This window comes from Peromyscus eremicus, chromosome 18 (genome assembly GCF_949786415.1).
Source record: "Peromyscus eremicus chromosome 18, PerEre_H2_v1, whole genome shotgun sequence".
Taxonomy (NCBI): Eukaryota; Metazoa; Chordata; class Mammalia; order Rodentia; family Cricetidae; genus Peromyscus; species Peromyscus eremicus.
In genome coordinates, this window is record NC_081434.1 from 29,817,112 (window position 1) to 29,828,839 (window position 11,728).

Here is an 11,728-nt window from a genome sequence, read left to right on the forward strand (position 1 = left end):
AATCAGTTGCAGACACATATTGCTTTAGAGTAATTAGGTATTTTTTCCTTTCCTTTGTTTGTATGTACATTAATATATTTATTATTAGGATAATTATAGGTTAAGAGGAGTCAATTACCCCCCCCCAATTTACCCCATAATTTAACTCCAACAGATTGTGCTGACTGCATTTTTATTTACTCTAACACCCTCAAATTAAATGCTAGTGTAATTAGCATAATTCATTAGTCACAAAGACTGGTACAACTTTTAAATATAACATTTTTATTGATTCTTTGAAAATTTCATACCATTTGTTTTAATTATCTTCATCTTTCACTGTTTTCCCCAACTATCTTTATATCTACACACAGTGTTGTACCTTTTCATGTTTTTTAATAATCCAAGCAGTCCTGTCTGTGTTACCCATGTGCTCCTGTGTGTTGGTCCATGTACTGGAGCATGGTTGGACTACTAGGGAGACTTCCATAAAAATAAACAAATAGCCTGACTCTCCCTCTCCCAGAAGTCACCAGCTGTCAGTAGCTTCTTAGTTAAGGTTAAGGATCATGAACACCTTCCCCCTCCGTGACTAAATGTTGGCTGCTTTGATCTTGTTCCGGTCCTGGGAAGACAACCACAACTGCTATGAGTTCATGAGCCCAGCAGGCCTGTTACATTAGAAGATTCTGTTCTGCTTTGGTCTTCCTCGACCTCTGGCTCTTATAATCCTTCTAAGTCCTCTTCAGTGAGAGTCCCTGAGCCCCGATGGAGAGAGGGTGGCATATTTGTTCAATTTGGGGCTGAACATCCCATAGACACATATTCTGTGTACTCTGACCAGTTGTGACTTTTTTTATTAAACACTGTCCACTTAACAATGAACAGTTCTGATGGAGTCTGAGAGCTTCAATATGGATATGGAGATAGGAGTTGAGAGGACAGTTTTACAATATGTCCTTTTTGGAAAATAATAGTAGTAGTCAACCCTGGGGTCTGTGAGTGTACCAATAACAGTTGACCTCCTATAGAGTGGTCCTTAAATCCAATCAGAACATAGTAAATTACTACCATGACATGTAATCCACTATTGTATCCATGGCCATGTCTTTCCACCCAGTATTTTAGCTCAAAGGGTTCACAGACTGTCAATGACTTTTTGCTTTCCTCCAGAAGCCTACTTAGCACTTCTGGCATTATAAAAGCTAGTCAGGATAGTAAAAGCTTCTTGGTCAATACCAATTTGAATTCTCCATGTTTTATTGTCTTAGTCAGTGTTTTAATGCTGCGAGGAGACACTATGGCCGTGGCAACTCTTATTTTATAAAGCACTTAATTGAGGCTTGCTCACAGTTTCAGAAGCTTAGTCCATTCTCATCACGGCAGGGAGCATGGTGGCGCACAAGCAGACATGACGGAGAAATAGCTGAGAGTTCTATGGCTGGATCTGCAGGCAGCAGGAGGAAGGAACCTATGGTCCTGTCTTGGACTCTTGAAACTTCAACGATCACCCACATTTTTCCCCAGCAAGGCCACACCTCCTAATCCCTTTAAATAGTGTCACTCCCTTCTGACCAAAAATTCAAATCTATGAGTCTATTGGGCCACTCTTATTCAAACCACCACACTTAGGAATAAATTTTTTACAGTCTTCAGTAATAATGTTTTTCCTTTGCATTCTGGTGTGCAACCAGGAGCAGTGGCAATAGTCTGCTTGTTATGTGGCTCTATGGACATCTTGAAAAACAACTCCAAGGAAGGTCAGCATAGCTGATATTGAACTTTCATTTGGCCAACCTATGTTTTTTAGAAAAAAAGGTATTTTAAAAACAGATGGCAAAAAAAAGATGGCAATGTTTTATTGGAAGAGATATACAGCATATCTCCTGGTCAGAACCTGGAGCTCTAAAGCTAGACTACTCAAGTTCAAGTTTGTCTTCTCATTCAGCAGGTAAGTGGTAGCTACAAGATACTTAAACTATTAGTGTTATTCAAAAATTCATCATTTTATACTGATATTTTTGTAAGCACTTGTATCAGATTCTTACACACAGTTTGCTTGATCTTCTGACCTCTGGAATTTTAGTTTCTCTGCTCTCCTTTCCATTTCTTCGCCTTGGGGCATTTAAGACTTTGGAAATTATAATATCTAAGGCTCAAATAACTTTCTTCTGAGCCATATGCACCACATTTCTATCCACCTGTATTTAATTCCACGTAGCCCCCATCCTTTTTCTCCAAATAATCTGTTATCTGATAAATGAATTTCCTTCATGATCCAACCCAACGTCATTGGCCTCCAGCTCTACAGCACCATCTTTGTCTGCCCTTCATCAAAATTTCAAACCTTTAATTTCAGTTTGATCACTTACTTATTTTTCTCCATTCTGGCTTTGTACATTGGTCTGATTTGGAAAGGAAAATCCTTAAATTTTCATGTCTGAGTGCCAACTAATAATAAAATTTTGACTTATTCCTTTTTGAGTGCTTTCCACACATCAGGTGATAAAAGATCAACATCTGTTCTCTTGATAGGTAAGATAGATGGTACTGCTCTCTGCTTAATAGATGAGAACCCAGTGCCTACAATCAGGCAGGCACTTGACAAAGATCAGAGCCATGGTAAATGGCACTGGCTGATTAAAAATGTGATCTTTTTTTCCTGCAAAGCAGAAATCACTGTGCTACATGCTTCTCCTAAGGAGCTTCTGATGCTTGCTGAGCTTTCTGCCCTTCATGGTTCCATAAGTACTCTGATTTTATTATTCTTTAGCATTAGTTTGGAAGTTTGCACAATCTCTATGCTATGGTTAACTTTGGAAAAATAAGAAGTGTTCATGGGTCAATAAGCTTTCTATCCCCAGACACAGTGGCTCTCTTGGAGCTTTTAAATTTAAAATGTCTCCCTATGTGTTTATCTGTTAGATATCCATATTTTGATGTTAATATCCATATTGACCTCTGTCTTTAGGCTTTGGCACTTGTAGATGAGTACCATAGAATAAACTTTCTTCATACAGTTGGTCTTTGAGGCTGGTTACTGATACAGCTTCTACATGCCTCAGAATTTTTTTTTAGTTAAAAAAATATCATTCTTTCTAAATAGATAATTCTAGTGGCTTTGGCATAGAGGATGGATGATAAGCAGGACAGCCTTGTGATTAAAGTGTTGAACTTCTAATTCTCTTGCTTTTTACCTCCCAAAGGCTGGGATTATATGCATGCAACAATACATCTCTCCTAGAAACATAGTCTCTAACATCATCAGTTTTACATTAACTGCCGTTCTATTATCATATCTTTCTTTTTGTTGATGTTTTAATTCAAACCAGTCAGTGTACAGGAGTGAAATCTTAGCTGATTTCTTCGTATGCAACCTTAAGTTCCCTCAAATGTCACACAACAGTACTGATTTACCATCACAGCATTTACCATCACTGGGAGCTTGTCTTGACTCTTCTGGTGTTTACACTCCCTTAACTCTCAACATACGGGGGTGTTATTTCTTGTCACTATTTGACAGGTGAAGAGAGAATTTGAAAATTCTGCCCAAGTGTAAATGACAAGGTTGAGGTGTGAACTCAGAGATTTTAGCTTTATGCTTGATGGTCTTCACCACTGCATGATGCTACCCCTGACGAACATAATCCTTTCCATATTAAAAGTCTTCTGTAATTCCCAAATTCTTCCAAGGATCTTGCAGTCTTTAAATAATGCCTTGAAATATTGTTTTCTTCCACCTCGGTTATTAAGTACTTTTCATTTTTTATGTGTTTCTTTAGTCATTATTTCTTTAGAAAATTCTTCATCAAGTTAGCATTACTAATTACTTTGCAGAATGCAAACATTTGTTACAACTAAAATCCGTCATGGTTTTGTGATATTACACTAATCTGCGTGCCATGCACTAGAATATAACTGAACAAAATTTGATCTTGCCTGTGTAATGCAGTCTGGTGTATGGGTGCCTGTGCGTGCGCACGCACGCACACACACACACACACACACACACTATCCAATAAATGCTTGAAATAAACACAAGACGATAATGCAGGAAGGCAGGCTAGAAGGGAGGTATGGGAATAAAGAGGGAAATATTGAAGGTGGAAAGGGAAGTGAGAGTGAGGTACAGGGAGAGAGAGCGGGAAGGAGAGAGAGAAGGAGGAAAGAAAAAGGAAGAAGTTGCAAATACCTGGCAGGAACATTTCACAACAAACCTGCAAGTTAGTAATGCTTTTATATCTTTTCTCTTGAATCATTACCCAGGCTCCAGTTAAACAATACCAATTGTCTCAAGATAAATTGCTGGACAAATCTGAGTAAGAAGGTATTTTCTTATTATCTGTGAAAGATACATTTGAAGATTCACAGTGGGTAGCTAAAACCATGGATCCATAGCGGGTAGCTAAAAACCATACCAATCCATAAGTATGCTGTCTTCTCTCATCACATACATAGCTGTAACATACTTGAATTTTTAAGTGATACGTGGAAAGAGATTCACAGTGATAACTAATGGAGAGAGAGAGAGAGAGAGAGAGAGTAATCATAGCAGTCTACAGTAATACAGTTTTTGATATTATTTCTTTCTCAAAATATTATACTGCACCCTTCATTTGCAATGTCTGGAGATAACAACGTCTACAGTATGAGATGAAGTGAGGTGAGAGAGACTGGCCTTGTGGTGCATGCACAGAGAGTATTTGGACAAGAAGATCGTGATGTTGTAACAACAGGCCACTTAGATCAGATGTGACTTAAGAATGGATAGGGTTTACAGAATAGATTGGTTGGAGAAAGGGATGGTCCACTTCCTTACTGGGGTGTAGCAGGGCACTGGACACTGGCCATTCTCAGAAAGGTGCATAACTTAAAACTTATGATGTCTTTAATTCTGGAATATTCCTTTTATTCCTTTCAAACTACCATGAACACTAGTAACAGAAACATCAGAAAACTAAGCTGTGGGTAATGGGGGATGGTTATATCAGAAAACCTGCCCCTACATAGATTTTGATTCCTTATAAATTTCACCCATTCAAATTTCCTTTTGGATTACCTAAAATATATTTCAAATCATAGCATTTCAAACTTTTGTAGGTATATTTCTCTATGTACTATTTTTTCCAAGTCTGGTAACAGCTAATAACCTGTTTTATGATATAATTGTATATGACATAATTTTTATAATGTATGTGCCTCAAATAATTTTTCAATTTTGATTTATACCAATTGATTTGTTTTCTTGCCTTAAGAATATTTTAGTTGACCTCTCACTCCAAATAAATTTGAATGTGAAAATAAATAAATAATAATTAATATCATGTTTTGTTCATGAGAATTCATGTTACAAATATGGTAAGTATTTTAAAAGACTTTGGAGTACAGGAACCTACTGAATTCCTCTACAAGTGTTTCACAAATATATATGGTCTTTTCTATATAGAAATATATTGAGTTGTTAGAAAATCATTTTGAAATCATATAGAAATTTATATATAAATTTTGTATTATGTATTTATTATTATAGCATCTGAAAAAAATTATAAAGCTAGAATGCAACAGAAAAGTATACCTGGTTGAATAATGAAATACTGAGTTTTTTAAAACTTACCACAAATAAGTGTATTACATCATGTACTTAGAATATAATCTTTCTTATGCTTATTGGAAAAAATAAGACAGGAGAACATTTTGTATTCATGCTAGCAAAACAGTTGAGACTAAAACACTTTCTTATTATAACAGTTCCTAAATGAAAGTTGTGAATAGTGTCCCTGAAACAACATCACACTTCCCTTTTGTTAGAAAACATTTGATATTTTTATTTAGAAAATCCAAAAAACCATGAGCAAAATAAGAGCTGGATAATTTGCAATTTGAGTAAATTTCTACTGTTAAAACAGTGTGCTTTCATGAGAATCGTGTTATGACAACTGTACAATGTAGGGATGGAGTTACTGGAAAATAGTTTATTAGATACAAGAAAAAATATAGGAAATGATAGTAAACCACAAATGTCTTCATTGTTTTAATCTTAAGTGACTAGAAGATCTCTCTTCTGCTTCATTGTTTATTTCTAATGGCTAGGAAGCATTTGACTAGTAGATTCATGATGATTATGACAAAGGATTATTTCGCTTATTCATTTTCTTCAGCACTTCCTACAGCTGTCTCATTGTTGTGCTGATATATACACAACCAGTACACATAAATTTGGTCATAGACAAGTAAATCACTTTGAATATGTAACCATAAAAATGACTTGATATTAGTAATATTAGCAAACAGACAAAAATAGCTTTGAGTTGAGACGTTATCTCAACTCTGTGTCTATTTAGTTAATCGGAGGAAAGCAAATTAATACAAGCAGCAGCTGTATGCCAGTGACCAAAGCATTTTCAAATGGAAAAAAAAAAATAAGCTGCATAGATGAAAATTGTGGTTAAGAACAATTGTAAGTGTGGCTTGTGACCTAAACCTAGGAGAAACAATCCAATTTCATGCCACACGCATCTACTCTTAATCCAGTTTGGATTTGGTGGCTGTTTATATAATGAAGGCCTGAAGAAGCTTGAAGCATGTCACTAAATCTATTGGGATTGGTGGCTTGATTTCATTCCCATCCAGGCGCAGGTAGCTCAGTTGAGGTCCGTGAATGAAGGCATCCTGTTCTGCACGCAGTGTGGTGGGACATATTACTGAGATGTTCACATCTACGGAAGGAAAAATAGCATGAGCGGTTAAATTGAAACACCAAAAAAGTTTAGAAGTCTAGATGAAAAAATACTGCAGTGGCCCTAAGGGGCCAAATGACCTCATGTGATGAAAGCGGTAGAGATACAAACCGTTGTTTAACAAGTTATTGTACCTATCTGTTTCATAAGAATAATCCTGGCCAGGCAGTGGTGGTGCACGCCTTTAATCCCAGCACTCGGGAGGCAGAGGCAGGCGGATCTCTGTGGCCAGCATGGGCTACCAAGTGAGTCCCAGGAAAGGCGCAAAGCTACACAGAGAAAACCTGTCTCGAAAAACAAAAAACAAAAAACAAACAAACAAACAAAAAAAAGAATAATCCTGGAAAATATTTGACAGAACAGGTGCAGTGTTCTCACTCTATGCCCTGCTGTATTTTAGTGTGAGATATTACATAGGTAATATTATTGAAAAAAAAATGATAGATCCAAGGTAAATAAGATATCTCAGATATTTTCTAAGCTTACAGGTGAGAGGAAGCATGTGAAAATTGCCTTACTATGCAAAAATGAGAAACGTATTTGGAGGATTAAAAGCAGGGACAGCTATTAGACCTGGTACATAGGTAAATGAGTTGACAGATAGGTGGAAGAGTTCTTGCAAGGATAATATGCTGTATTGTTACCTTAAAATATGCAAAGTAATATATAGTACGTTTACATGAAGTATTTATCGTAATTCTAATATAATGCCTAAAGTCGTGAATCCCCCCACATGAATCTATTTAGTTGTAGAGAAGGCATTTGCGAAGGGTTGAGCCCAAGAAATACCCCATCAACCTTTATACCTGGTACTGATGGGAAAAGGAAGACCTGTCTTGGACTAGAGTTCTTGGCACTAACAGCCACACTGAGAGTCCTCTCCAGAGTGAAGAGCTGTTATGTGCCCAAAATTCCTGTAAGCTTGGGGCAGATGATCTCAAGCATTAATCCATGGCTTCAGCTTTCGACAAAAAAAAATGAGCAAGAGCTCCTTTTCAACTAGATACACCTAACTTGGGAAAAGTCTCTCTTCTATGTCTTTTTGGTGCAAACAAATTCACAATATAATTTCAAATGATTTAATACTTGGATAATGGCTGTTTTGTCCAAACCTTATGTTATCTTGTGAATTGATTTGATTTAAACAAGGCTCACATATGTAAATCAGCTTTGTGGTTATAGTTTTTTCAAATGCATAATCACTTTATCCACACACAGACCTTATCAGGAAATATGACTATTCTTTCCACCTGGGTATTGTATAAAAAGTCAGCCCAGACTAGCCTTTTTCTCTTACTTGGGATCCTTGTCCACCAGGGATACTGTGTTTCACTCAGTGCCTTATTTAATATCCTCATCACTCCCATACCTCATATTCAGTATATCCAAATAACTGGAATAAGAGAAATAGGAGTTATAAACTTAATAATTTTCCATAAATTAGGATTCTTCTCAGAGAATGTGTAGAAGTAACTTATTGGAGTATACGCATATTTTCGATAAAAATTCAAGTCCCTCGTGCTCAGAAGAAACACATGCTTTTCCAAAATCACAAAAGCCAAGTTCATTGGTAAATTTAGTGGACTTTTCATATACAAGTTTTGTTATTTGCAAATATTTTTTAACAACTAGATTATTTGACAAGAACTAAGTACATTATCAATTATTATAACACAATGCGATCGATAAAATTCTCATCCAGTGAGTCCAACAAAGGAAATTTTTATTCTACATTTATTTCTGTGGTAAACAAAACTAGATCCATGTGTTAAATGAGCGGACATGGCTTCCTTTTGTTCAAGGTGAGAGACTCGAGCCTCTGGTTTTGAATGTCCCATTACTCCGTGTGATTGGACAGCTACTGTCCCCTACCTGGGTTTTAGTTTTAGTTTTCTCTTTGAACTTCCCAACAACATCACAAAAGGGTCTTGGAGGGTTTCAGGTTTCTCCAGCCAAGGAAATGATTACAAGCAATGAAATGATTATGGACTTGAATCCTTAGGCTCCTGGGGTGGGGGATCCCTACAACGTTTCACAAACTCAGTTGAGTCTGACACATGCTAATATACAAAGTTGACTGACTAAAATATTGGGATGTATTTCACAGCCTTTGTAAACCTTCTGTGAAGTTTCAGGAGAGGACACAATGGCTTCCTTCACAACCTTGTTCTCAATGCTGGCACCCTCATTCCTGAAGACTTGATCTCAAGCTCCCAGCATCTGCAACTCACATACAAAAGTCTATGTTGAATCACCTGAAATTAACTTCCATCTCCAGTTATCTGTGGGGCTTTATTATAGACAAGGAATTAACCTATAGGAACATAGACCTCTCATCAGGAAAAACATATAAACCCAGGGTCCTCCTTAAACATTATGATGTTTGGATCAACTAAACATACTCATCTAACAATTTTTCTGTGTTGTATCTTTTCCTTCTGACTGGTGTGTTAAACAGTGCATTTCCTCACCACTGGGGGGAAAAATAACTGCTGTGTTGGCAACCAGCCATATAGTTCCAAAATTTTATGCTCAATTACATGGCAATAATAATGAAAGCAAAAATCTGTGCTCTCCAAGCAGTGTCAGTGGAAAGGTGCTCCGACCCTGTAATGGAATGGTTATGTGATCGTATGCTAAATGAACCTTCAGCGAATGATAACTAGGAAGCATAAACCTGTGGCATTTACCTAGGTTACTTTCTATAGAACACTTTCATCAACTCTCACTTCAAGAACGCATTAAAAAAAATTACAGAAGGAATCTCCCCATGGTTATCCTCCCCAAAATGCTTATATTGGATATATGAAGATGAATCTTAGCCTGTGTACCAGTTTCTAAGCATGGATTATAAAATTGCTCACTTCCATCACCAGAGACAGCCTGATGTAACTATGAACAGGTTGAGTTCATCTCAAATGTTTCCAAGAGTGTACGTTTTGTAACCACTTCATCCTTCGATAACATTTTTGCTTTGAAAGGCTCCAACCTGATCCACTATCCACTCTGTATTCAAAGCTGTTTTCAAGAAAGAATAGTTATTTTCCTCACTAACTAAGTCCTGGTAATTACCAGTTCCCAGGGCATTTGTTTCCTTCTCAAGTAACTAAATTCTTGAGCATCTGTAGTACCTCTATGTATGATAACCCACAGAATCAGGACCAGCACTTGGGAACTTGTTGAGAATGAGAGGTCTCGGGTTCTATCCAAGACTGAATGACTCAGAAACTCTGGGGTGAGGGGACACTATCATATGCACACTGAAACCTGCTCTACCATGGAGTATTTGGTCAATGATGATACTTAGGGAGATTCAGGCATCAACTCTTATATCCTATTCTGTAGATAATTCATGAGATTGTACCTTACATATTTTCTCCAACAAATTTACCCCACAGAGTGCCAGGCATGGGGGCACAATCCAATAATCCTGGTACTCAGGATCTTGGGACAAGAAGTTGACCTTGTGTTCAAGGCTACTCTGAGAGACACTGAGATGTAGTGATGTTTAACCACAGAGAGAGAAATACCATAATCTCTCCAAGGCAAAGAAAACAGAGGTATTTCCTTTCTCCCATATGTAAAATTCCTGTGTAGATGACTAAGATTCAGTTTTCAATCCTGAACTTGAAGATTTGGGAATTTTGATTTATGAAAGCTGAATCAACAACATTGTGTAATGAAAACTGAAAATAATTTGTCAATTCTAACAGCCCATTACTTGTGTGTTGGTAGGGGGAACAACACAATTGATATTCTTACAAGGGACAGAGACTAGACATCATGATGGACATTTTGGTCACAGGCATATCTTCATGGCTACTTACTTTTAATTTTGTTGTGATCAAGGTGAAGGTGCTGCAGGTTAGCGTTAATTCGGGGAAAGTTTGTGAGCTGGTTGTGAGACAGTTGGAGATCCAGAATTGACGACACATCAAAACCTCTCGACGGGAGGCCTGCATCTGACAGTCTGTTGTGGTTAAGTCTCAGGAAGGCCACTTTAGGAATCACATTGAAATAATTTTCGGGTATTGCTTCAATGGAGTTGTTGTCCAGAAACAGCTGCATGGTGTTGGCTGGTAATCTTGGAGGCATGTTCCTCAGGGCATTCTTGGCCATGTTTAGCTGCATGAGGTTCTTAAGTCCCTTGAAGGTGTCTCTTTGAAAGGCGTTATCTATAAGTTTGTTATGCTGTAGGTCAAGAAGGGTCAGGTTTTCCAGATTACTGAAGGTCCCCTGAGGGATTCTGGAGACCTTGTTTCTAGCTAACTGTAACTGTTCCAAACTTCTTGGCAATGGAGAAGGTACCTCGTCTAGCTCATTGTCTTCTAGAAACAGGAAAAGAAGTTTCTTTAGCTGGCTTAGAGCCCCCTTCTCAATCCCATAGTTGGTTATTTTGTTCTTGTTTAAATTGATCCATCTTAGCTGGGTAGCGTTCTCAAATGGTTTCTCGGGTATGGTTTCTATCTGGTTGTTTTCCAGGTAGAGGTACCAGATCCTTGAAGGAATAGCAGGGATTTCTCTGAGACCTCTGTTCTCACAGTATAAGGCAGTAGGGAAACTAGGTGGACAAAAACATTCCCTGGGACAATAAAAATCATCATGCACATCCCAGTCCTCTGGATCCTGTACCTCATAGGCCTGTCTCACACTCTGTGTCCACACATTATCTGCTATGAGTAACACCCAAAGCGTCAAACAGATTGAGGTTGCCATTACAACACCTGTAGAGTAAGTAACACAAACGTTAAATAGTACACTGATCTTTAAATACTAGCAAGAATCAACCCAGAAAAGCATTGTTTCTTCAATGTGGGGCTGAGAATCTTTGCTTTTAATCCATACATATCAATGAATACACATTTATTGAGTACCCATCACAGGCAAAGCAGTTTACAGACGTTGAAACAAATTCACAGTCCTTAACCTTTCTGGGTTTAACTGAGTCATAGTGAAAGCTGAGAAATGGAAAGCAAAGTTTAGCAAGCTTAAGTGCTTTTCCATTTCAAGCT

The 11,728-nt window shown here is 37.5% G+C and overlaps 1 protein-coding gene across 1 annotated transcript; it reads right to left on the reverse strand.

Annotated features, from left to right (window-relative positions):
- Positions 1 to 6,528: 6,528 nt before the first annotated feature.
- Positions 6,529 to 11,432, reverse strand: Kera (keratocan). The gene is made up of 2 exons (XM_059245106.1): positions 10,544 to 11,432; positions 6,529 to 6,695 (listed from the first exon to the last, which is right to left on the reverse strand). The coding sequence occupies exons 1-2, from the start codon at positions 11,430 to 11,432 to the stop codon at positions 6,529 to 6,531; spliced, it is 1,056 nt and encodes a 351-aa protein (XP_059101089.1).
- Between the last annotated feature and the right edge of the window lie 296 nt (positions 11,433 to 11,728).